This window comes from Lissotriton helveticus, chromosome 9 (assembly GCF_964261635.1).
Source record: "Lissotriton helveticus chromosome 9, aLisHel1.1, whole genome shotgun sequence".
In the NCBI taxonomy this organism is placed as follows: Eukaryota; Metazoa; Chordata; class Amphibia; order Caudata; family Salamandridae; genus Lissotriton; species Lissotriton helveticus.
This window is the reverse complement of record NC_136070.1, coordinates 686,725,539-686,753,112: the sequence shown is the minus strand read 5'-3', so window position 1 is coordinate 686,753,112 and position 27,574 is coordinate 686,725,539. Positions and strand designations below refer to the sequence as shown.

Genomic DNA, 27,574 nt, shown 5'->3' with positions numbered 1-27,574 from the left:
TAGTTTGGATCCTCATGGAGTCTAGACCTCAAATAATGCACTTAATGGTCCTTATCCCATCAGAACAAATTGTTTGATAACATTTTCGCATTTAGAATGAATTTACTGCATCATCTAAGAATTATGCTCATCTCCAGGTCTAAACGTATGGTACGACAAATGTCATTTTGTATGCACTGTCTCCCCGCTTGTTACATTGACTGCATAGGTTATTGACAATACTGTTTGTACTGATAGCAGGATTGTTTTCATCTGCCAGTAATACATATAGGCCACCAAAGACCGAAATGGACAGCCCAACTGCATACTTAGCTTTTGTGTATAATTATGTCAACTTGTACATCATCACAACAGATATGAACACAAATGAACTAACTAAGTATAAAAACTGGGGACTGTGGAAATCGATAAACCTTAAGTATACATAAGCGGCGTTCATTTATGTTCGCCACAGCCACTGTTGAGAGCAAAGTAAAGATCGTGAAACAGTGCCAGCGCCATCTTGCCTAAACAGCAACCATTTTAGATATTGCAGCCATTCCGTTCACTGCTAGTCACTATGATTCACCCTGACCTCGCAATCATCCCCAGCACCCTGACCAAGCCTGAACACACGTATTAGGGTCGTAAAACCTTGTCAGCCTGACAATGCCCCGGAGTCACTTCCCACGCCAAACCCACTTGTCCCTTCATCCTCCATGCACAGGCAAGCCCCCTTTTATAACCTCCTTCCTTGCATCTGGCCACTCAGTCCGGTCTCAGGCACTAACCGACCCCTGCAAACATAGTTTATTGCCCCCACACGGCAGGACTTGTAGCACTAACAAAGAAGTCTGATCTAATCACTAGCGCGACCCCTCTAATCTGATCGATCCCACATGTTTTAGGTCCTGTCGGAATGTCCAGCTGCGAGATATCGATCATCTGTAAGATCCGGGTGGGGGGACATTTGCTGCTGTATTTGTGTGGGAAGTAGTTTAAGGCGGGGATTCCAAGGATGTTTCACTAAGTAATAAACTGATGTCAGGAATGTTTGACCATGCAATAAAGTGACGAAAGAAACATATAAAAGGCCAGGCCTCAGAGATACAGTTAGAACACCTCCTGACGATAGCCCCGGTGTCGGATGCGATGTGTTCTCCTCCTGGAGTAATAAACCTGTTCTTCATTTTCCACTTGCCAGCGCCTGCCTCGTTATTTTGATAGCTAATATTAAGGTAAATTAGAGGTGGTTTGCACCAAGCGGCATCGAAAGTCTTGGGAGTCTCGACAGCTTTTTACAGTCATCTACACCCAGTAGTGTCTAGGGAAAACTGCAGGGACCGGTGCAATTTAAACTAGGGCAGCGTTTTACCCCTATAAGATGATAGCAGGTTCTGCCTTCGAGTAAAACACTAATGCAACGGGGACTCTGTCTTAGCGTGCAAAAACAGTGCAGAAAAGTAAACCAAACTCTGTCTTGTGGCAAAAAAATGAAATAGTCAGCCTTCTAGTGCTAGCGTGGGGCACTGCAAAGAAACCGGCCCCTCTTTAAACTGATATCGGCATAAAACCCTTAGCTCCCTCCTTCTGCAGCAACGTTTCGATGTCCCCTGTCCCTGCCCCACTCACCGGCTCCGCCGCAACTCTCCTGAGTTGCGGCCGCTCCTCAGCTTCCACCAGTGGACGCCACCACTCCTCCATCCAGTGGTCGTCAGTTTCCTCTTCTTCGCTGTCCTGGTCGGCATTCTCCCATTCGGCGTCTTGTTCCGCGTCTTGCTGCACTTCCGGACTCGCCTCCTCTAGGAACCTCCTTCTTTCGGTCGTCGACACCCCTTCCTCCTCGCTCGGTCTCTCTTCTACAGGAGCAGTTGTTGTGTTTCCGGGGTCGGCTCCTCCTCCTCTCGCGCCCGGACCCGACTGTGGTAACACAGGAAAGGTAGGTGTGTTTTCCTCCCGGGTTGGGTTTTTGTCATTATGCCCTTTACGGTTCCGCCTCCTTGTACTGTGGGATTCTGGTAGCCTTAGTCCTAGATAGGGGGCCATTCCGAGGGTCGCTTCCTCACAGTAGTGTAACCTGGGTCTCTACAACTCTGTAGCCCGCCCTTGCTTCATTGCGGTCGACCCGAACTTTGAGATTCAACTATATTGTTATCGCCCCTGTTGGAGCTATTGTGTGTCTAAGTGCTATAACTGCATTTAATCTTTGAGAGGGAGCCGTTTGATTTGTTTATATTGTTTTTTTTTTGTCATTTTGGTCTTCTATTGTTCAAGTAAATATTAGCCACTTTTCTAAACTTGTGTGGAGTATTTTGTGGTATTTTTACTGTGTTACTCTGTGTGTGTGTGTGTGTGTGTGTGTGTGTACATGTGTACAAATGCTTTACACATTTCCTCAGATGATAAGCCTGACTGCTCTTGCCAAGCTATCAAGTGGGTGAGCACGGGTTATTCTGAGGGAGTAACTTACGTGCCCTGACTAGAATGAGGATCCCTGCTTGGACAATGTGTGAACCACTGGCAACCAGAGATATAATTTCTAACATTGGTGTTCAGCAATGAGGATAAGACTTGAATTTGTCTGTTACATGCAGTGATTGGTGTACACCACTTCCATACCGCAGACCGTTACACCCCAACATACTGTTTTGGTTTTTCTCTCTGCATGCAAGCCTGGAGTTTTTGCCAAAATCATATCTCAGTCTGGACAGCCTTCAGCAGTACCTGCAGATTTGGTGTTTGAGCGGGAGAGGTTGAAAACCTATACAGTGCCTCACCGTAAGAAATTCTGTAGGGATTTTAAATGTACTTTTAAATGCCTCACTAGAAAGGAGGAGCTGCAAAAGGTGCTAAGGCCCTGTTTGGCAGGCAGGGAGGCTGTGGAGACCCAGAGGTTGAGAATGATTTTTTGCTTGCTGTTTCTGTCTTGGAAGTGAGAGGACTGGACTTTGCTCTCCACATCCTGCTTTCAATGTTTTCTCAAGGGCTTGAATTCAGCTTGCCCCCTGTTGGAAGTCTCAGGGTCATCAAAGACTTCACCTGCAGAATCTGGGCTTTTCTGCTGCGAGAATTTAAATCTCTTGCCAAACTGTCAGGACCATGAAGGTAATATACACAGTTCTACAGCTAATTAATATCGAGACATATGTCAGTTCCAATCGGTATCGTCTTCTGCTACCAAGATATATTGGCGCCTGGAACCCTTACAAGATTCCTAACTAAATCAATGCAAATTCAGCACCGCAGTTTCAATCTTCGGAACTGTGTAGTCCCATAAGTAAAGAACTCAGTAAAATTCAATATGAAATCCGACAAAAATTGACCTTCTACGAATGGGAGTAGGGGTGTAAGGAAGAGGTAGGAACCCTCAGGGAGTTTCCCATAACTCACCTTCTTTATCGCGATTTCCCTGCTCGTCCTCCAATTGACGACATCGCTCCTGGAAGGAAAAATGGCAAAGAGTAATAAAAACGAAAATGGGCTCTCCTTGCCCAAGACAGGAATAAGGCAGACTTGCAAGAACTTGGTGCCAATCAGAGAGCCTGGACAGTAGGTCTCGCTTCTGGGACCATAAGTATTTAGTTATGCAGCACAATATCCTTGGTGCAACAACATTAACTGTTGCATGGTTAAACACTTATAAGGCCCCAAAGTTGAGACCTATTGGCTATGCCAATGTTTTTCTTTTTTTTAAAAAGAACAAGCAGTGCTATCAGGCTCCGGCTGCCACTTAGAGGGAGAGAGAGAGGTGTGTGTAGAGAGAGAGAGAGAGAGAGAGGTGTGTAGAGAGGGAGAGAGAGAGCGGTGTGTAGAGAGAGAGGTGTAGAGAGAGATGTAGAGGTAGAGAGTGAGAGGTAGAGAGTTAGAGAGAGGTAGAGAGAGAGCGGTAAAGAGAGCGGTAGAGAAAGAGGTAGAGAGATAGAGAAAGGTAGAGAGTGAGGTAGGGCAGTAGAGAGAGGGGGGGGTAGAGAGAGAGGTAGAGCGGTAGAGAGGTTGAGGAAGGAGGTAGAGAGGTTGAGGAAGAGAGGTAGAGAGGTAGAGAGAGAGAGAGAGAGAGAGAGAGAGAGAGAGAGAGAGAGAGAGAGAGGTATCACTGCCAAAAAAGCATTTACTGAAGTTCCGGTGACATTCCAGAAACATAATGATGGTAAGATCCGTTTTAAGCTTTTATTGTTTTGTCGGGAGTGGATTTTACTCTTACAGATCACGTTCCCAAGCAATTCAATTAGTTTAAGTAGATTTACGCATTTGTTGTCATCTACTCCGTGCAGGATGACTAATTCTCTCACTAACCGAATTCCCGTTTTATGACAAGGACGAGGGCCAGCGCTAATGTTTCCCACATGATGCCAGGTTTTATTCTGTCAATGAAAAGTCTTTTAAGGTACTGTAGTTTATCGGAAGATCGTGCTTAGCAGCTGCGCCATAATTATTGTTGAATGCGCAACTACGGTGGAACATATGAAAAGTGACGAGGAGGCCCTGTGGTACACTGAGCGGTTAACCCCACTTCTCCTTAAGTAGGGGCCGGCCCTTTGCTGCGATTCCACAGCTAAAGAAGAACAGTAAATAGCTACTGCTCGCTGCCTTATTGCCAAAATGCATATCCTGATTGCAGGCTGCAAAGGAATGTTCCAGAAATGATTATAAAACCTAGAGAGTAGTGAAGTTAAACTAATCCTAACTGGTGACTGCAAACAAAACAGGACAATACACGGGATATGAGTCACATCCCTGTTAAGCATTGAAAGCATCGAGATAACAGCCCGGTTGTTATTAAACCAACACCCTTTCTTCTTTTTTCTTAAAACCGGGAGAATGATTTAACCGCAATCTTTGGTGTATTCATTTGGGATTTCTTTTATCCTATTTTTCCCTTCTTTCATTTTGCTACCTACCTTTAGGGAACCAAAAGGCAAAGGTGACAGATCTACAAAAACTGACCTGTTAGGAATTCTTACCTCGAATTCACAAACATTGAGCTTAGGCTTCTCAATCACCCCTAAGTGTGGTGAAGGATTCTATCCTACATATATCCAAAACAAATAATTATACTTACCACAGCCTTCTTCTTTTCCAGAGTCTCTGGGGTAAAACCCTCCTGAAAGCAGAAGACGACGACCTAGAGGGAGCGAATAAGGAAAGGATCAAAAGAAAAGGAAGAAGACCTCTGATCTTGTTAATAACCACTATCTGTTCACATATTAAGAAACACATTCAGCCTCCTCGATTCTTTATCCGCTCATCCCTCCCACAAGGGGTCTCTGCTCCATAGTGCCAATATCGGCAACACTCATCAGTTCTAATAACGCAACATACATAAATAAAGCACAAGACACTTTGTTAGTGGAGAATATTGCTGCATGTTTATTTTGCATAACAAAATATGCCAACATGGTGAGTTATCTTACGGGCGATCCAAGGGCAGGCCAGCCCCTCTGCTGCCTGCTCGCCTGATGAGCCAACTTACACCGTGGCCGTCGCCATCAGTGGACCACCAGTCCACCCCCTTTCTCGCACCCCCTGAAGGGGGCGGAGCGTTCCAGGCAGCCCCCGGTTGTTCAGGCACACAACTGCCCGTAGGACTAACGGGGCGCCGTAGTTCTTCCAGGGGACACGGTAAGACATCCCTGGGTATCCTTGGCTTAGCACCCTTGTGCTGCTGCATATCGTACCCATCTGTACTTTGCAGACCCTGGATCGCCCTGTAACTCCTCCACAGCCCTGGGGGTGGCCACCGACACAACCAGGGCCTCCACACCAAGGTAGGCATCTTTACCTACATCCTGCTGATTACCGGGCCTCTCCCAGATTCAGCCAAAACAAGTCCAAGCCCATACAGGACCGGAGGCCAGCATGCCCCAACTGGGCAGGTGCCCCCAACTCTTTCTAAACTCCCTGTAAACTTTAGACTGGTAACCAAAACCCCTCTGTTTAGGGATGGTTGCATAACTTATACCAGATTGAATTCAATTCTGGCCGCAGGACCTTCCTATCCTGAAAAGTCAAATCTTTGCCTCTCAGTTGTCCGACCCCAGTGGTGAGAAGGGAGACCCCCCCTGCCCAGGCCGCTGCTTCTACAGAAGCTGTTCGAGTGCCTGCACAATTACACCACCACTCCCAGGGCGGCTGTCCCCTTAAATGCCTTGGGATTACCATCGCCCCACCTGTTAGCATGTCCTGCTTAGTCTGCAACCCAGAGGGGGACCCAGTATCTGTGGTACCCACCTCGCCCAGCCCTTCATGTATATGCACCTAGGATGACCTAAAACCAATAGTTTGGTGTTGGTTCAATGTTAACATTGTCTGGCTGAAGAGCAATACCTTTGACTAGCCACTCCCGACCGGAAGTGGCAATGCGGGTGGAAGTAAGAGTTAAGAAGCCCACCTTACTTCCTCTTTCACCAAGTTATCTGTATATATAGCACTTGTTGAAGTATGTCCATCGCATTCAGTCAGTCACCACCCTAGGTGACGCCTTGCCCTCCCAAACTTCTTCTAGTATACCAGGGAGCTGACAGGACCGTGTGAACCAGAGGGGAACTAAGTGCAAATGCCTGCCCTTTCTTGAATACTGGGAATGCCAAGTGTTTCAAAATACTATATATCCCATTTGTGTTTAACCCAGGGGTTTCCCCAATCTTATGGACCATAGCACACTCGCTGGATGACCACTTCAACAGCCTGCATGGCTCCCAGCCAAGGATATAGGGCGGGAGAATTTGCACACGATAGTGTTACTCAACTCAATGGTACTTGTTTCCTTGACCTCAAAGGATGAACTGCTTAGTGGACCTACCTGGATCTGAACCTGTGACCATAACTCAAACCCATGCCCCTTTCAGTTCCGCTGCTCCAACTGCCTGTGGACTTGTATCTCAGGGCAGACTTCAGGCACTATAACCCATACTTGGACCTGCCTGAGCTAGAAACCCACCTCTAAAAGGCCTGCCAACCGGCTAACGACCAACCCTGTAGTCCGAATGTTCGCTGACAACTCCCAAGGTAAGTTCGCTTAACTGAAGCAACTGGTAACATGCCAACAATATAATCCATTTAACCTTAATTAGGAATGCAAAATGTGGTCTGGTAGTTGTCCATATAAGTGCACCATCCACTCCATATCAGCACTAACCAGGCAACCCACACTCTCTTGGGAATGGCACACTCACGCCCCAGCTGACAGAAAGTGCCTATTCGTGTGTAGCCCACGACCTTATGTTTATCACTGACAGTATACCAAGATGATGTTGAAACTTAGCTGGTTCTTCCGCTGAGTGCCTGTTGCACCATCACAGTTATGTCTTTGCCTAATCCGTTTCTGGCTGCAAAGTTTGATGACATTGCCGCTCCAATCCCATGCGAAATAAAAGGAAGCTTCACTGCTACCCCTGTGAGCCGCTGCTGGTGCTAATGATGGTACAAATAGGACCGGTAAACCAGATGCTGTACTATTGCATTAGAAGGCCATAGCAGCACTTATTAGAGTCCATGGCTAACCTACTCACAGTATGGCAGGGACAAGAGAGGCTGTAAATTATAAGACCATTAAGCTGATTGTAGCTAAGTCCAACAGGGAGTGAGCCTGAGAAATGAGGTAGGGACCACCACCACCCTACCCCTTATGTGAATCTGTCAAAGATTACTTTGCCCTGTGCAGTAGTGCCGCCACAATTCACTGGCATCTAACCTGTGCAGTGTCCTGTTCTGTGCAGTCCACCCCATGCTTCCACTGGGCACCTCTTCCCGCTGTGAGTGACCTAGGTTAATGGTCCCCCTGCATGGCAGCCTGCCAGTGAGATAATACAAAACATACACCATAAGTACGGCTACCTGCCTTTGCTAGCATCATGCCTGGCATTCCTTCATGCCCAGATATACCAAGTGAAAATGGCTGTACTCTGAATTGACCCGACCACACATCGGGTGGTATCTGTAGGAGACATTGGTGTGCCGAGCGTAGATTCAGGGACGGGGCATGCTTCATGATGAGTTTTGTAATAAATTTAGGGCTTTTGCAATGAAGCGCTTTAAAGATCATACAGCCGACTTTGAAGATGCAACGCTGAGCCACAGGAAGCCAGTGAAGTGCCTTCAAAAGGGGAGTGGCAGGTTGCCATCTGGGCTGGTTCAAAATCAGTCTGGCTGCCTGATTTTGTACCATCTGAAGACGTTTCAGAAGGTACTGAGGGAGGCCTAAATAGATCGAATTTGCGTAATCAAGGTGGGAGATTACAGTAGCAATCACCACCTGTGTTAAGGCTTCTAGGGTCAGGAAACGACGGACCTTCCGAATTTTCCTGAGTTGGAAAAGGCACTTGGGGACCACCTGGCCCACTTGTGTTTTAAGAGAGAGGTCGCTATTCAAGGTGACACCAAGCGTCTTTGCCGAGACGGAGGGGATAGGTGCCTGACCCATGTCTGTAGGCCAGTAATGTGAGCCCCAGTATTTAACACTGTCCCCTGTCAAAACCAGCTCGGTTTTTCCTGGGTTCAGTTTCAAATGATTTTGGTCCATCCACGCTTGGATGAACCTCATTGTTGACTGAAAGATGGAAATGGACGTTGCCGAGTTATCAATTGTAAAAAGTAGTTGCAGGTCATCTGCATAATTGAGCACAGTAACCTGTTTATTTCTGAGGGCCTGGATTAATGGGGAGATGTAAAGGTTAAACAAGTGGGGTGATAGGGACGAGCCATGAGGTACACCGCACGTGATGACCTGCGTGGTGCCAACTAAGTCACCCAAACGAACTGCCTGGGAGCGGTCTTCTAGGAAGGACTTCAGCCAGCAGGCAGCCGTGCCCCCAATGCCGGCCTGGGTGACACGGTCAATCAAGATGGTATGATCGATCGTGTCAAATGCGGCCGACAAATCCAGAAGCACCAAGGCCTGCGGAAGACGTTTGTCGGCACAATCCCGAAGAGTATCCATCACTGAGACAACCACCGCCTACGTTGAGTGGGCCGGATGGAAACCTGACTGATGTGGTTCGAGGCAGTTAGAAGCCTCCATAAAGTTGGACAAACAATTAGCAACATGGGCCTCCAACACCTTTGCTAAAAAGGGGAGAAGGGAAATTGTGCGATAAGTTGCCTTGCAGGTGGGATCTGCCCCAGATTTCTTTAAAAGTGGTATTACTGTTGCTTCCTTAAATGCAAGGGGAACTTGTCCAGAGGCTAATGATTTGTTTAAAAGGGTGCAGGCAGGGGCCGGGATAACTGAAAGACAGTCTTTCAAGATGTAAGGAGGGCATTTATCCAAAGGTGCGCCTGATTTTACTCTTACCAGTAATTCCTGAAATTGCTCTAAGGTGATGGGAGTAAAGCTACTAAGTGAGCCCATGATGTTAGGACTTACGGTAGCCGGGAAAGTTGGATTTATAATTTGTGGAATAATGGCTTTAATGGTAGCAATTTTCTCGATAAAAAAGACGTTCAGTGAATCGCAGAGCGTCTGGGTCGGGGGTAAACTTGGACGGGCATTGTCAAGGTTCGCTAATTCATTGAGAATGGAAAAAAATTCCTTTGATTTATTTGTAGAATTGATAATGCGAGAAGAAAAATAAGCAGCCTTCGTAGACAGGATAGATTTCATGTATTCTTTCCTAACTATGATGTATCGGGATTTAGAGTCAGGGGCGTAATTGCGGCGCCAATGGCGCTCTAGTTGGCGCAAGGCCAATTTCTTTGCTTTAAGATCCGGCGAGAACCATTTTTGGGCGTATGCGCGCCGAGCTAGTTTAATCTTTTTGTATGGAGCATGGACATTTCTGGCTGTTTGCAGCCAGCAAGAGAGATTGTTTTCTGACATATTAATATCAGGGTGATGTAATGGAATGGAGTTGCCGAGTGTTTGTAAAAATTCAGACCTGTCTAGGGAGTTCCATTTCCTGGCACGTCCGCCTGCTGCTGTAGCAGTTATCATTTTAGGGGAATAAATTAGATTAAATTTAAGAAGGAAGTGGTCAGACTATAAACATGGGGTAGTTACCGGGGTTGTGACTAAGAGAGAATTAGACCAGACCTGATCCAAGGTATGGCCTTTGCAATGGGTTGGAGAAAGCACTTGTTGTTCGAAGTTTACATTTGTGAGGAGCTCAGTAAATTCACATGACTGAGGGCCTTCCAAAGGGTCATTAAACCAGTAATTAAAATCTCCTACCAGGAGAATCCTGGCGTGGTCAATAGCTAGATTAGCGATTTGTTCGCTGAACATAAGAGGGAAGACAGGCATATTGTTAGGGGGTCTGTACAAGAGGACACAGGCCACTGTTGTGTAGGTGGTGTTAATTTTTTAGCACCAGATTTTCAGTGTCTGGGAGGTTCAGACTGATCAAGGCAGTGACTTCAAGATAATGGCGGAAAATGGCCGCCACTCCCCCACCGAGTTTACCTGATCTGCGATCAGCGTGAATGATACAATAGTTACGCCTAGATGTTTTTGTTTCCCCTGATGAGAGGCACCCAGCCCTGCCAAGTGTCACACATCCTGTGTGACACTAACGCATTTTAAGTTTCATTACCGCATGTGAAATTTTTGTCACGCAAATCAGCGTACTTAAAAGCTGAGCGTATTACCGTTATTTGTGGTTTGGAGAGTCTGATTAGGTTACAGAAACACAAAGCAGACGGGACACAGCAGCCTGTGGGAGTTCTGCTATGTTGATGGTTCATCCTGATTGGACGGTGTTTTTCTTGTATTACCTAGTAGGTAGGCTGACCCCGGCACTAATTGGTCCTTCTAGGACACACGCACGTGCGTGCAGACGTTCAATGGTATTTTACCCGCTCAGCGAGCGCAGGATTCCTGATAGATGACGTTGTTGAGAGCGGCGGCGTCACTCTTGCGCGAGTGGTTGTGGGGGGGAAAGGCTGCACATAGCTGCCAAGGTTTGAGATTGCTATGTGTGATATTGTCATAATTTCGGTGTAATTGTGAGTGACATTTCAACAACTATGAGTGACACTTTCTTGCGAACAAAATCAAGCAATTTAAACAAGTGCGATTTACCACCCTTTAACAGTGACCTTCAAGTCTCCATTACCACTCTCTTACATGCTTTTGTTTTGTTTTATAGCGCTACTCTTACCATTGTAGGGTGTCAGAGCACTTTACATCACACAGAAACAATGAATCCCAAGTGTATAAATCAGTGTATAGCAAATGTTACATAAGAGGTGTAGGAAAGGAGTCATAGGGCATTCATACTGGGTATAGTTTGAGTGCTTGATTGTGAGAAGCACAAACTCAGAATTTAAAATTAAATGCACCATTGAGGCTGGGGGTTGTCTTTACTAATAAGAATTGATTTCTACTCAAATGAACCATTTTTGCATTATTGGGATAATGCAAAACTGTGAGAGAAATCAACTCTAACCTATGCCTTGGAGTTTCCACACAGCTCTCTAATGAAGGTTAATAGTTCACTGTTCAATATTAAGATTTTAATTTATAAATTGCAACTAATAAATGGATCTCTCGGACAAAAGCAATAACCCACTGAACTATTTACATTATATGCATTTCTGTGATCTGCATGGTGAATGTGCTTTGCAGCAGGCAAATTAACCCTCTGCGCTAATTTTAAGTCAAACTTCCACTAGAGAAAACTCAATTGATTCCCAGCAGGTCCATTAATCACCAGAGTCCTCTTTAAATGTTGTATTGTTGCCTAAAACTTGCTGGGTGCATGAAACCTGTCTGGTGCCATTGGAATGTGGCAGACACATCGGCGGGCGTGGGATATTAGGTGACACAAAGTCAGTGCCCGTCACTAAGGCCAGTAAGTGTGCAAAAGGATGGGTGTACATTACCACCGATCTGGGAAAAGGCCTGGGTGGCCTGTGGGGATGAGTCTGCAATACCATGTGGAAACTGGTCACGTCAAAAGGGGCATTCAGGTGAGCATGAACAGCTGTGCACACCAATCATGTGTGACAACGTCGGTGCGTAAACCTGTCTACCGAACATTGCTCCATTTGTGTAATTTGGACTTCTCATAGAGTAATTAATACTTATTGCAGCCAAGCGTCTCACTGACTCATACAAAGGATTACTATTAGTGGAAAAATTAAATATCTGTCATCTTTTCATAAACATTATTTCAGGGTCACTTTTAAGTCATGAAATCATGTTGGCCTTTCTTCAGACCAGAACCCAGTTATATTGATTTATTGCCTTGGTAAGAAGTGTTCGATTGGACTCGTAAGACTGGAGGGCTGCGAAGACTACCCAGCCTGACCTTTGATACCCATATGAATGGTGCTTTTCTTGGCGTTAGTCTTGATATAATTCGTAGGGGTAGGGTCCACGTGTCTTTCTCTTCGTCAAAGGAACTTGCAGTGGGTTTTCGAGCCTGTGTGTAAATGCTCCTTGTCACTCTGCTCCCGGTTTGTGACCCTCATGCAAATAGCATTGATCGAAAGCAAGTGCTTATGTCCCTTCTCATTGCCGTGGAATGATGAAGCGTGTTTAGAGATGCCGCCCTACGACTGATGCACCATCTGTATGCCACCGCCCGCTGCCTCCATATGCATACATCAAGTGCCCCTCTCTGCGATCCCTGCTCCTTGGCGTCCATCTGAAGGCCGCGCTTCCCCTCATTGTATCAAATTACACTCTATCTAAGTATTAAACACACTGACTCACTTACTTTTTTTGCGATCGGAGCAGCAATACGATTTTGGCCGCAACGACTTCTGCTTCAAAAGCCAGCCGCCCGGGCATGATTCAGACCAACTCTCAGACTGAGTCGGAACAGTAGATGAGGTTCCAGGCAGCGGCCACTGTGTGGGGTTTGGTCGGTCGCGGCGGCAGGGATCTGCCTTTTTATTTTATTTCAATTAAATTATTGACCTGTGAGATGCGCACTGCCATTACCATTGCTGTGCAGCCTTTCCCCCCCACAACCACTCGCGCAAGAGTGACGCCGCCGCTCTCAACAACGTCATCTATCAGGAATCCTGCGCTCGCTGAGCGGGTAAAATACCATTGAACGTCTGCACGCACGTGCGTGTGTCCTAGAAGGACCAATTAGTGCCGGGGTCAGCCTACCTACTAGGTAATACAAGAAAAACACCGTCCAATCAGGATGAACCATCAACATAGCAGAACTCCCACAGGCTGCTGTGCCCCGTCTGCTTTGTGTTTCTGTAACCTAATCAGACTCTCCAAACCACAAATAACGGTAATACGCTCAGCTTTTAAGTACGCTGATTTGCGTGACAAAAATTTCACATGCGGTAATGCGGTAATGAAACTTAAAATGCGTTAGTGTCACACAGAATGTGTGACACTTGGCAGGGCTGGCTGCACAGCAATGGTAATGGCAGTGCGCATCTCACAGGTCAATAATTTAATTGAAATAAAATAAAAAGGCAGATCCCTGCCGCCGCGACCGACCAAACCCCACACAGTGGCCGCTGCCTGGAACCTCATCTACTGTTCCGACTCAGTCTGAGAGTTGGTCTGAATCATGCCCGGGCGGCTGGCTTTTGAAGCAGAAGTCGTTGCGGCCAAAATCGTATTGCTGCTCCGATCGCAAAAAAAGTAAGTGAGTCAGTGTGTTTAATACTTAGATAGAGTGTAATTTGATACAATGAGGGGAAGCGCGGCCTTCAGATGGACGCCAAGGAGCAGGGATCGCAGAGAGGGGCAATTGATGTATGCATATGGAGGCAGCGGGCGGTGGCATACAGATGGTGCATCAGTCGTAGGGCGGCATCTCTAAACACGCTTCATCATTCCACGGCAATGAGAAGGGACATAACCACTTGCTTTCGATCAATGCTATTTGCACGAGGGTCACAAACCGGGAGCAGAGTGACAAGGAGCATTTACACACAGGCTCGAAAACCCACTGCAAGTTCCTTTGACGAAGAGAAAGACACGTGGACCCTACCCCTACGAATTATATCAAGACTAACGCCAAGAAAAGCACCATTCATACGGGTATCAAAGGTCAGGCTGGGTAGTCTTCGCAGCCCTCCAGTCTTACGAGTCCAATCGAACACTTCATACCAAGGCAATAAATCAATATAACTGGGTTCTGGTCTGAAGAAAGGCCAACATGATTTCATGACTTTAAAGTGACCCTGAAATAATGTTTATGAAAAGATGACAGATATTTAATTTTTCCACTAATAGTAATCCTTTGTATGAGTCAGTGAGACGCTTGGCTGCAATAAGTATTAATTACTCTATGAGAAGTCCAAATTACACAAATGGAGCAATGTTCGGTAGACAGGTTTACGCACCGACGTTGTCACACATGATTGGTGTGCACAGCTGTTCATGCTCACCTGAATGCCCCTTTTGACGTGACCAGTTTCCACATGGTATTGCAGACTCATCCCCACAGGCCACCCAGGCCTTTTCCCAGATCGGTGGTAATGTACACCCCTCCTTTTGCACACTTACTGGCCTTAGTGACGGGCACTGACTTTGTGTCACCTAATATCCCACGCCCGCCGATGTGTCTGCCACATTCCAATGGCACCAGACAGGTTTCATGCACCCAGCAAGTTTTAGGCAACAATACAAAATTTAAAGAGGACTCTGGTGATTAATGGACCTGCTGGGAATCAATTGAGTTTTCTCTAGTGGAAGTTTGACTTAAAATTAGCGCAGAGGGTTAATTTGCCTGCTGCAAAGCACATTCACCATGCAGATCACAGAAATGCATATAATGTAAATAGTTCAGTGGGTTATTGCTTTTGTCCGAGAGATCCATTTATTAGTTGCAATTTATAAATTAAAATCTTAATATTGAACAGTGAACTATTAACCTTCATCAGAGAGCTGTGTGGAAACTCCAAGGCATAGGTTAGAGTTGATTTCTCTCACAGTTTTGCATTATCCCAATAATGCAAAAATGGTTCATTTGAGTAGAAATCAATTCTTATTAGTAAAGACAACCCCCAGCCTCAATGGTGCATTTAATTTTAAATTCTGAGTTTGTGCTTCTCACAATCAAGCACTCAAACTATACCCAGTATGAATGCCCTATGACTCCTTTCCTACACCTCTTATGTAACATTTGCTATACACTGATTTATACACTTGGGATTCATTGTTTCTGTGTGATGTAAAGTGCTCTGACACCCTACAATGGTAAGAGTAGCGCTATAAAACAAAACAAAAGCATGTAAGAGAGTGGTAATGGAGACTTGAAGGTCACTGTTAAAGGGTGGTAAATCGCACTTGTTTAAATTGCTTGATTTTGTTCGCAAGAAAGTGTCACTCATAGTTGTTGAAATGTCACTCACAATTACACCGAAATTATGACAATATCACACATAGCAATCTCAAACCTTGGCAGCTATGAGGCACCATAATTTTCAAATACTCTCTTCCATTTCTGTATTTACAGCATCCCCACCCCTTACCCCAAAGTCTGTCTTGGTGTGGTTACTTTCTTTAAACATGCTTTACAGTTTAGGCGATCTTTAATGTTTTAAATGACTCCTGTTTCGTACTGTGTGCACCCGGCCTTCCGATCTTTTTTTATCTTATTTATGATAATGGGTTTTTAGTACCCAGTATGCACTTTATATTTATGGCTGCTTAATTGTTTTTGTGTTTTGCTGTATCATTGGGCACCAAAGTGCCAGCATTCTTGCCAAAGGCTGCTGCATTTTTATGTGATTTTATCTGATGTTGTTTCTTAATATCTGTGTGATGGAATTGTGGTTTATAATCTTAAATCAAAATAAAGCGGATGATGACGAAACCAAGGAAAAATGTGCAGGAGAGTGAAAATAGTATGGTGAAGAGGAAAGATGAAGTGTTAGTTATTTAGAATGAGGGTTTTAGAAAGATATCAGGAGGAAAAGGGCATACATGTCTAACCGATAGACTGCAGAAGAAAGCTGTGTGAAGAGAACAGGAGTGACTGAGGCACTCTGAAGACCACTATCCACTCCACTGTCCATAGAAATGGTTTAATTTGCAATCTGTTAAAAATGTTTAAATTACTTTGTATCTATGTGTGTCGGTATATATGTATACATATATGTGTACGTATATACATACTTATTAGACACATGTAACAATCTTCTGATATCACGTTTTTAGCTGCTCCACCAGTTTTATCTGTGGACCTCATGCCTCTCCATAAAAATCACTTAAGACACTCTATCGCGGTAATTGCAGATAAAAGCCAGAGTGACATTACCATTGTCGATGCTTGTTTCCATTTCCAGCTCTGTTTTGTGTGCAGTGAAATCCCCAAACTTGTGAAGGAAAACATTCTGTCTTGTAACAGTTCGCCAGCCTTTGTGGGCAGGAGTTGTTTCAAATTGTTTTTGACAGAAATTTGCGCTTGTTTCCTGAGCAGCTCCTGGTACCGCGGTGTAGATCCCGGAAGTAACCGCCCCCTTGCTGTCTCCAGGTGTAAGAGTGCACAGCAGGGATGGCATCACCCGAAAGCCCACCAGGGACAGAAATGGACCCAGAAACGATTCGCCGGCGGAAAGCTCACGGGATGCTGAAGCTGTACTACGGGCTTCCGGAGGATGGGAGTGGCAGAGATCCTTTAGACCCCACTGACATCGACGGGGCGCACTTCAGCCCCGAGAGCTTCTTGGGGAAGGTGCGGTAACATATTGGGGCTGACAGGGTTGTGTCGCACTGACTGGAATGGAAAAGTAATGTAAAAAGGGATCCACAGTGTTAAAGTATTACAAAGGTATCATGAAAGCCTCCTGTAAAGTAGGCAATTTGTAATTTATAATCCAAGCGAATCAGGAAACATGGAATATAGAATCTTTTAAGAATCCTGAACATGGAAGAAAGACTACACATAATGAAAGATAAACAAACCCCTTTACACCTCCCCGGCTAGACTAGGAAATCACAGCAACTTTGGTACATTTTGACAGGCCAGCCTGACCACTACAGGGGGTGCGGTAATGGCATTGTCGTCCCCCCCGCCACCCCCAGTGAAATTTAAGAAAGAATTGTGCATTCTACTACACAATTTTCATTATATATTCAATTGCATTCGTTTTTAAAGCCTAGTAAACGATGACCTTCCAGTGCACAGGATACGGCGATCTTTATTGGGGTTCTTCAATGATTCCCTCACTATCGCCCAACAACAGTGACTCTCATCTCTCCATAATACCTCTCTCTCAGAATTTCATTTGTCTTACAGCACCTCTCATGCCAGTTTAGGGTGACAGAACATTTTACATCACTCAAACATACAGAGACAACGTCAACGTGTGTAAATTAGTGTATAGAAAATGTTACATAAGACAAAGGGGACTACAAAGGTGTATGATTCACCTGTCACCCATACTGGTGGGCATTATTTAAGATTTATTGATCTAGGGAAGAACAAACTCAGGATTCAGAACGTAACACAGTGGTTATGGTGACTTTACTAATAAGAATTTATTTCTCCCCAAGCAATTTTTTTTTTTTTTTTTTTAGCAAAATTAGGATAATGAAAGACTGGATTGAAAAAAACATAACTTTCTAACCTATGTTACGATTGTAACTTGTGAAGTACACAGCAACAAAAGGGTCTCCATGACAAGCTATGCACTTAAAATACTGTTCTGTGATCTGCATAGTATACGCTGTTTGCAGCAGGCATATTAACCCGCTATGTTACCGTAGATAAGTCAAAACAGCTGGTCTCCTTTTTGATAATCAGATCCTGCGGAACAGTTTAAGTTAAATTAAACACTGCCACTAGACAAAACTCTGATCTCTCTCCAAGATGTACATTAATCACCAGCGTTATCTTGGCACTGTAGGATATGTAAGGAACACTGCATTGCTTTTAAACTGCTGCTCTGCTACAAAACTGCCCCCTAACAAAAGCAGCCCGACCCTTCTAGCCTCCCAAGGAAACCCCTGAAACCTGGTACGGAAAGCCTCTGAAAAGAGGGAGGGTATAGAAAAAGAGAATGGGTCGTAGAAAGACAGGTGGTAAATAAGCGGGTTGCCAGGAGAGTGAGAGTGAAGAGAAAGATAATGCGCTGGTCAAGTGCAGGCTGGTGGCAGCGGAAAACTTGTGCTAGGACAGAAACAGGAGTGCTTTATAGAAGCTTGGGAAAAAAGGGACCTGGATGAGATTGGGCGAGGGGCAGTGTAACAACCATGTAGGGAGAGATGGGGTACAGGGATGTAGCGAAATAGTGGTCAATGAATGAAGAATCAAGAAAAAATATGGTGCCCTGAAGTTGAAGAGTTATTGGCAAGGCAAGGGTTCAAAGAAAGATGTGTGAATTAATTGCCTTACAATAACACGCAACTGCTACTTTGCCTAGGCTCTCTCCGTGTTTGGCAATTAAGGACATTGTGGTTTAGGTAGATGGTGATTTGCTCAGGGTCATATACTTTGGTTATGCAGGAAAAACAGACTGCAGTTTCCAACTACCACACTTCTCCCTCACTATTTGAATGCTGGTAGGAAGGTGAGGAAGAGGGGGGCACGGTTGTGAAAGAAATTTGGGAGGTGGACGAGGTAATCCGAATAATGGGTGAGTGTATAAGGACCTCTATAGTCATACCCACTGAAGTTATGCATTGTTTCCTCATAATTATGAATTTACCCCATAACCCACCATCTGCTGCATAACTTGAAGATTTTAACAAACAAACATTGTTTCTAGCTCAAGTGGACCAAAGGGTGCTAAAAATGCAGCAACATGTGTTGATGTGCTGCTCAAATATGAACTTATCTTGCAAAAAGACAAGCAGCATTTGTCAAAACAGGAACAGTTGGTTTAATTAAACACAGTGGTTGAGAGAACAGGTAACAGAGTGGGGTCTGAAGACTGTTTTAAAGCATGTTGGTTTTGGCCGTCTTTTTTTACATCATAAAGCAATTTGTACATTCCTTTGGAAACAGAAATCTGGGTCTAGTATATCTGACCATATATCTGGTCATTTGAGAAGAAGTGCAGGTGGGTCTCGACCTTACGTGGACACAATGTGGGGCCAGTGGGTACGTGTCCAGATGTCCGCCATGGGGAGCGCATGATCATTGCGCGTAGTGTGCATGCTGTGTTCTGATTGGCTGAGTGTTCCTAACTTGGTGTGGCATCTGACCTTATGGTATTTTGGGAACACGCACTCCTTTGGCCAAAAGTGTTTTATTGGGACCTATCTCCTAAGACCATTGTAATGTTGCTTACTATCTGTGGGATCGATCTGGGTTTTCTTGTTCGTGCCTTTGTCTAAGGGTTACGTGTCCCACGCACCAGTGATCTGTCCATCAGTTGCTTCAGGTCTATGTCGCGCGGCCTGCCTGTCCACGTTTTTCTGACTCAGGGTTGATGTGGAGGTCATATCGGGTGGATCGACAACAGCGATGCAAATTCGTTGTTATACGTGCATTTATCATGGCTTGCATCAATATTTTATTTATCAATATGTGAGAAGTTGGCCTGATGTATGATGTTCACTATTCTAGTGAGCACCTTGTATCAGTCCAAACAACCCTTATGGTGGTGGTTGTAAGTCAACCTTATAGACAAGCTATCCTAGGGGTAGCATAGGCCTAAGCAGTCTTAGGCTTAACTCAAGAGGGCATGTGGAGCCAGCTGTTTTACCTTATGCAATCCTGTAATATCAAATGAAAGGACACCACACAAGTTATATATTATAAAAATATATGTATTTATTACTAGAATAATCCTCTGTACTCTTTATGAGTCCAGAGGCACAAGCGTTTAAACAAAAGCACAGTTAAACATACACAAGTTGCACAATTTTGGATAGGCCCGGTGGCCACTTAAACCATATACTAAAATAGTGGTATAAGTACCACCTCTCGAACAATGGTAGGGCCTAGGGCCTTGTGAATCGCTGGGGCTACTCTGGACTAACAGCAGTTAGGACGGGAGAGGCCCGCGGGACTCGGGTGCAGTGCCTAAAGCACACGCATGCACCAATGCAAAGTCAATGGCGCGTAAAAGTTACAAAGTTACTGTTTTGGAAGTCTTCCGACTGGACTAGAATTTGGCCACTTTAAACTAGGACACTAGAGGTGTAAACCACTACAGGAGCACCGGTGTTTGATCGTTACCTCACCCACAGGAAGCGGGTGCATAGGTGCCAAAGTGTGTCGGGTTTCGTTGTGGAGTTCTATGGAGCCTGGAGATGAAGATGCTGCAGGCGGCCAGGAGAGAAGAGTCCAGTTGGATCCAAGGGTGGATCGAAGATGTAGAGTACCTGAAAGCAGAGGGGACAGAGTCTGGGTCACTAGCCAGTGACCAGGATGGAACCGGGAAGGAACCAGGCGATGTCGGGCGCAATCAGGTGGTTGTCGAGAAGCTTGTCTCTGCTGCCATGTGGACTCGGGGGCATCGATGATGACCAGGAGTGGAACACGGACTCACCCACGAAGGCTCTCGCTGTCGGCGGTGTCGGCTTCCGGATTGGAGTCAACAGGCCTTGGCAAAGGCAACCCACGCAGGATTTGAAGATCGCTTCTTACTCGGACCAGCAAGGTCAGAGCGGTTGCCCCTTTTCAGGGGAGCGAGGGCCGAGCAACCAGACTAGCAGAGTAAATTCAAAGGTTCGTCGTCGTAGAGGCCACTAGCCAACGGGCAAGTGACCGGACAGATGCGTCGAGCAGGAAAATGCAAAAGGGCCCCACGCAGCACTCGGTGAGTGTGGAGGGGTGGTCTTCGGTGCAAAAGCTGCTCGGGGCTGGGGCTTCTCAGTCCCCAATGCACAGCTTCGAGGGTGCCTCGGGAGCTGCACGGGAAGCACTTCGCAGTCTTTTCAAGATGGCCTTTCCCACGTCTCACGTCGCCTCCACGTCGCCTCCACGGGTCTCAGCTTTGCTGTGCCTATGGATCGGGCTGTTGGATGTCTGGGAATCCGGTTCCTGTCGATCTCTGTCGCTCGAGCTCCGGCGGGAGCTGCAACAAAGCAAACCGTTGGGCGCTGGATGGTGCCTGTTTGCACAGGGTGGTCACTCCTTGACCACAAGGGAGATTCTTCAGTCTTCGATGTCGAAGGGTCCAGAGTTTTGTTTCAAAGTTTCAGCCAGGATTATCTAAAGTCTATGGACACAGCTCCTACCTTTATTCCAAATCAAGAGGCTGGCTTACCTGCTAGGTCCCTCCTATGGGTGGGACCCAGGAAGGGGGTGGTTACACCCCTTTCCCTTTGTCCAGTTTCGCGCCATAGCTGGGGCTGGAGTGCCCCAGCACCGGTTTGAACTGGGCTATGCATGGGGAGCCTTGTGCGCCCCAGGCAGTGTCTAGTTTCATTCGCCCTGCCTGCCTCAATCCACTATCTCTTGTCTGGGGTGGTGTAACACCTCCCTGTGACAGGATACCATTTGTCCACACCTCCCCTGCCGGAGTTTCGGTCAGCAGCAGGAGGCCAGACTCGTGTCTGTGGCAGCAGCATCCATTTTGTGATGCTGAGGCTCTGGTTAGTTTGAACCGCGTTTACTGTCACCCACATGTCTTACCCCTCTAGAAGGGTGGAATGCTACCCCCTGTCGCCAGAACTGGCGGGGGGGGGGGAGTATTCCAAAGCGTATGACACATTACACAACATGTTTTGATAAAGCCAAACCAAATTTAGCAATAACCGCAAGGATTATAATGCACTTAAGAGTATATGGTATGGCAATATCCCAGAACAGCTATAAGGACATGGTTCCGAAAGCTGCAGACAGGCTCAGCTCATGCTAGAGCACCATCTCACATAAAACAAAGCACTCTGCCTCCAGGATTGCTAAGGCCTGCCATAGGAGTGACTTATAGGTGTATATGTGTCCAGATATAGGTTTAGATATAGGTATACTATATCTAAGCAAGGGGTGATTACACGACCTTGCCCCAGCTGAGTGATCAGCCAGTTGTGTCAGTTTGGATGGCCAGCCAGGGGTGGCAAAAGTTATGCTGCAGCCCCTGGTAGGCCTTGGATGCACCTATGCCCTGGGTACCTATAGTACACTGTACAGGGGCTCATAAGGTGACCCAATACCCAATTGGTGATGTACCTAAAGTACATGTATGTGAATTTAGAGAGAGAACAGCAGGCTGTGGGTCTGATTAGCAGGCCCACAGCCACATTAAGTCGAAAACCAGTGAAGCAAAAAGCAAAAATTGGGGTGACCATAGGAAAGCAGACCCTACTCTCCTACACAATATTAACATTCCCCCCCCTCTAGTTGAATATTCAACTACATCAATTGCCCCACAGATCATGGCAGTCCCATTATTTGAGGTTTGGTGTGTTTCTGTTGTGTTTCTGTTGTGTCTGTTACTACCTCCCTAGTTAGTTGCATTCTACCTAATTCGAGGACTGCATTTTTAACAGCAGGAAAACCCCACTTGTAAGAAGCCACACAACACATCAAAAAAATTACAATTGGGAGCAATGACATGCTCAATCTGCTACAAATCGATAAACCAGTCCTGCTCGGAGGAACCTTCTTCCTTGTCAGCTTGTAGAGGATGCAATGCTTGGATGGCAAGAGTTAGCATCTGTTGTCCATGTCATTTCCTGGGATAAAATTACAGCAGTTAGCACCGATCTTGGCACACACCCCACCCTCCATTGGGGTCATCGACGCCAACACATACCAACGTTGCATCACCATGAGGAGGATGGCTCTTAGTTTTTTCTTGATAGCAGTTAGGCTGAGCTCAGTATTGTTGACATTTCCAGAATTCCCACCTGGTTATTTGAAACCAGTGGGCGTTCGCCTTTGTTTGCAGATTGATGAAGGATACGGACCCTCCCGCGTTTATTTGAGTGTTAGAAAACAGTCTAAATTCTTCCTGAATGTTGGTATAGTTCATTTGCCTCTGAAACACAAGGAATACAGTGTAAGTTTTCATGCAAATAGGGGTTGCCCCTTCACTTCTAGCCACGTGTACCTCTCTATCTCAGTGTCCCAGATTTCCTGACATCGGGTATCCATGCTGGCATTCTAACCTTCCGTTGTAGACTTATTTCCCCTTGTATCATCGAGGTGAATGGCGCGACACTGGGACTCCATGCCTGGGGTCTGTTTGTTATTAAAGAAGACTGCCCCAGACACTCTAAGGGCCACCCTGGGACCACAACAGAGGTTGGAGCGGACATATTTGTGCATTGGTGCAGTGGTTTTGCTACCTCCAAGAACCTCTTTTCTGGAAAATCTTTGGGCCAAACAGGGACCTCCACTATGGTGCCCCCACTGTGTATCCTGTCTAGCTCAGTTTGAATATTACGTTGCTCGGTGGGAAGGTATAGTGTGGTGGGGTTGGTCTCATACCGGGTGACGTTTACTACTACTCTATGTGGTTCTACTCTACTAGATTGTGTCTTGGCCCTAGTCTTACATAGGTACATGTGGATGAGACATTTTGTTTTTTTTTAGTGCTATTTCTGGGGATAAGTAAAGTCTGTCTGCGCACACGGTATGGGGTATCAGTGAACCGACATAGCACGACCAAGCTGATGTCTGGGCGCCCATGGTGTTCATATGCCGATACCATGGGTTGTGTAAGAGTGCACTGTGTAGTGTATGTGAAATACTAGTGTTCGGTTCAGTGTCAGTGAGGTGGGAGAGGTCCCTACCCATGCGCTGTAGAAATGTCAAGGTAAGCTCCATGTGACTAGGCATATTTCTCGCTACGGATGGATGCGGCCACACCGATGCTAAGCAGATTGTGTACAAAGGTGAAATAATACATGTGTTTTGGGACATTGCAGATCTTGGGATGGGGTATGGAGGGGTCCTCTGCAGCTTTCTGGCATTCGGGGATGTCTTTGCTTGGTGTTTGTAGGTAATTGCAACTTGTCCTGTGGACCCATGTATGCCCCTCTGGTCCCTACACGTCGCGTGTAACAAGGTTTTCTCTAATGGAGTTGGGTGTTTTGACTATACCCTTTTTCTGGAAGCCTCATTTTTGGGCTGCTTCCTGCAGGTCATTGGGCACCTTCCTAAGGTCATATGTAGTGTTGGTTTTATTGTGGTATAGCATGGAGGTTGAGAAGCAGTTGCAATGACTGGGATCAGGCCTATTGCTCCCTTGGACAATATTTGTGAGGTCCTGTGTTATTTGGTTCGACAAGCCTGGTGCGATGGCGAGTGCATCTGTGCAACTTGTTTGGGGACTGCGATGGTCATCTACAGAACCCCTTTCCCTCCCGGCGCCCCTCTCTCCCTTGAATCCAGAATGCTTTGGGTATGCCGCCCTTGGTGGGAGTTGGGCTGTCTTACCCTGTGAAACACTACTCCAGTGGTTTTGGAGGGACATGATCCGATTAGCAGACTTTGGATGTTATGAAGCATTAGGGGAGAGGAGGAGGCAAAATATCTTGCTTAAGCTGGGAGTCAGGTGTGCGTCTCTTATATTGGAGACTTTTGTTTTTTAGAAACTTATTACGACTTGTTTTAATATATATGACTTTACCAATGTGAATTTTTGTAATGGTTTTAGCTAATCAAAAACAATTAAAAATTACTTATTTACTTACAAGGTGTGCGGCTGGGACTTGTACTGCAAGTAACAAACTGAGATGGTGATTGCCCATGTGAATTCCTCTACTGACTTGGTGCCAAATTGTTGCTTATTACTGCGTGGACTACTGATTTCTATGGGGGACACCATTATCCCAAGTGCATGGAATTGGTTTCTGGCATTGGAGCGTCACCTCGTTTTGGAACTGAATGGGGGCTTCCATAACTGACGACCTAAATGGGGTCCTTTCGATCTCGTAATAGGAACCCATCCCAGTTGGACTTGGATGAAGGGACCTATGTGCCAGCTTTTATGCACTCGTCGGGGTCTGCCCTGCCCCTTCATCAGACTGTCCTCCCCCTGGGGCGTGGTGAGCCAAACCTGCCCAGGGGGGCTAGCAGCAGTGTGGGGCCAAGGCCGCTGCAGGCACCCAAATGGCATATTTTAGCGCTGATTCCCGATCGACTAAACATACGGCAGCCCTGAGGTTTTTCTGAACGCATGTGAAGGCTTGAGTTTTCTCCTAATGCTGCGTCCCTTATCTTTATTGTTGTGGTTAATTTTCTTAAGTTAGTGTCAAACTGGGGGTTTGGTTTTATTGCGTATTTGGATTGGGGGATTGCGTAAAGGCATTGCCTCCCCAGACGGTCACCCCTCCCTGCCTTGGCTGTGGCCCTGGTGCTTGCTGGGCTAGGTTCCCTGCCTGCTGCTGTTGCCATGTGTTTAGCCAACCACCTGGTCCTTGTTGCGGTAGTGTGTTTGCTGACTGATTTCCTTATGGCTGAATAAGCTGTGTGCTCTGGTTGATCTGGGCTTGGTTTTGTGGATGGGGATTTTGCAGGGACTGCCCAGGCCTATTGATTCTTGCTCATGGTACACCTTCAGGCAGCAGTGGTCAGCCAATTGGCCCATCCTGAGGCAGTAGAAACATTCTCTAGGGTCTGGCTGCTGCCGGCCTTCCTGACCTGCTACCATAACTGGGCCAGAACCCTTTGGGGTACTGTGGAGGAGTCACTTTCAAGACTGGTGCCATTTGCACAATTGCAACCAATGCAGCCTGTTTGAGATTGTCTTACTCAGTTTGTGGGGGCCCGGCTTAGTGGAGCTTTTCTGGGCTTGCTCCTGGTTTTTACCTTTTCTAGTAGGCCATTGCGTAGGGGGTGCATGTGGTTGCCATCCCCTCTCTGGCTCTGTGACTCTCCCCATGTGGCCAGTGGGGGCACTTCCTTGGGGTGGTGTATCATTTGCTGGGTGTGCTGAGTTCCCCCAATGGTTACTCGTGTTGGCACCGCATTCAGCAGCAGGTAGGGGGCTTCGGACACAGGAGACCCATTGCATAGTGTCAGGTAACCTTGTCTGCGCCACTTCCTCACTCAGGAAGTTCCCAGAGTGGCGACAGAGGCTGAGCTAGCTAATCCCGGGGTTACGCACTGTCAGTTTGTCACCGCCATTGACCATATGCACATTGGGCCCACTCCCCACCTAGCTTTGGGAGAGTCAGTAGGCATGCACGAGTTAAGGTCCTGGATCCCTTTCTCCTTGTATACTTTACTGGCTAACAACGATTTCCTCTTTTTGGATGTCTCTGCTAAGAGGTGGTGTGCACGGCATGCCCACTGCCGAGCTAATTCCTATAGCTTGAGGAGATTTTCGTGTACTCCAGGACCGTCCCTGTGAAAGGGGTCCGACTGGCCAAGGCCACACTGGCTGGCGTCCATGTGGCTATATTGCTGGTTAATGCCCTGAGGGGGGAACTCCAGGGGAGGAGCAGGCTATCGTCCCATCCTCAGAAACCTGTATTGACATTTTCAGTTTGGTCATTAGGTCCCGACCCAAGATATTAGTCAGGGAAGAGGGAAAGTACACCATCTGTTCCCTCACTCTTTCCACCCCTACTTCCAACTCGAGGTGTTCTGTGAACCTGAGACCCCTTGTGTGTGCTCTTTGATAGGGGGACTGTCCCCTCCTGTAGGCACCACCTCGTCGCCCCGTCTCCAGTAGAATGTGGTAAGGTGTCCTGTTTATCAACATCATGACCACGGAGTCCTCCTCAGGGCAAATTGGAGCGAACAGTAGTGTGTGTATGTGTGTGTCTTTGGGTGTCCTGTTGGTTTCTGGCGGGACTATTCCTGCATCCTCACCCTCGCTGTTGGATCCTGAGGAGCTGGTGTCTTCTTCCTTGCTCTCCCTAGTCGTGTTACTGTTTATATCCCCTATGATGTTCCCGGCTGCTCGTGGAATGTATGTTTTTTGGGCTAAATGTGGCAGAAGGGAGGTTGATCTTCCGGGCATTCTAGCACCGAACAAGGGTGAGGCAGGAATTGTCTTGTTTGCTCATCTGGCAACCTCCCTGCCCTAATTTAGGGTATGCTGCCCAGTGGAGGGGGGGGGGCTTCTGGCCCCCTCGACTGGTGGATTGGTGTAACCCAGGGCATGAACCCAGGGCATGAACAGCTGACATGGCTGGCATCAGATAGAGTACCTCTCTACCTGTGTGTGGTGCTGGAAGTGCGAACGCCTTGCTTGTGGGCTCTGTGCAGAATTGTAGGTCGGGCCACCTCGAAGATGGCTCACAGTTCTAACAATGCCTCTCTTCTAGCCTGCTTCTGCCCTACGTACATAGTCCAAATGTGTACCCTCGTGTGTTCTGTAATGTTGATGTCGAAGGTTCCACCCTCCGGCAGGGAAAAGCATGCGTCTTAGTGTGTGCGTGCCATTCACAGCAGAGTTTATCTAGCTTTTTAGCCTGCTTGTGGAACCTAGTTTGCTTGTGGTTTAAAGGCAACTCTTTAAGAGATTTAGGGCTAGATGTAGGTAAAGCATATTTACCGACCCTTAAATACCGAATTTTACCGATTCGGTATTTAAAAGTCGGTAAATATGAAGGGGGGAGATGTAGGGAAATCCAGATGTTTATTTACCGAATCGGTAAAAGTCGGTATTTACCGATCGGTAAATACCGACCTGTAATGCTCCATTCATTCCTATGGGCTATGAAGCCCATAGGAATGAATGGGGCATTACAGGTCGGTATTTACCGATCGGTAAATACAGATTTTTGGCAAGGGTGCAGGGGGTGTCACTTTGACACCCTCTAGCACCCCCAAAAAAGGTTCGGGGGCCATATGGCAGGCATACCTGCCCTAAGGGCAGG

At 46.5% G+C, this 27,574-nt stretch overlaps 1 protein-coding gene across 1 annotated transcript in view; it reads left to right on the top strand.

Annotated features, from left to right (window-relative positions):
* Positions 1-16,313: 16,313 nt before the first annotated feature.
* The window catches only part of VPS51 (VPS51 subunit of GARP complex), a 90,498-nt gene continuing 79,237 nt past the window's right edge, over positions 16,314-27,574 (top strand). Inside the window, exon 1 of the mRNA XM_078660777.1 lies at positions 16,314-16,574. Within this exon, the coding sequence (XP_078516903.1) occupies positions 16,395-16,574 (180 nt within the window). The 5' untranslated portion in view covers positions 16,314-16,394. The remainder of the gene's footprint in view (positions 16,575-27,574) is intronic.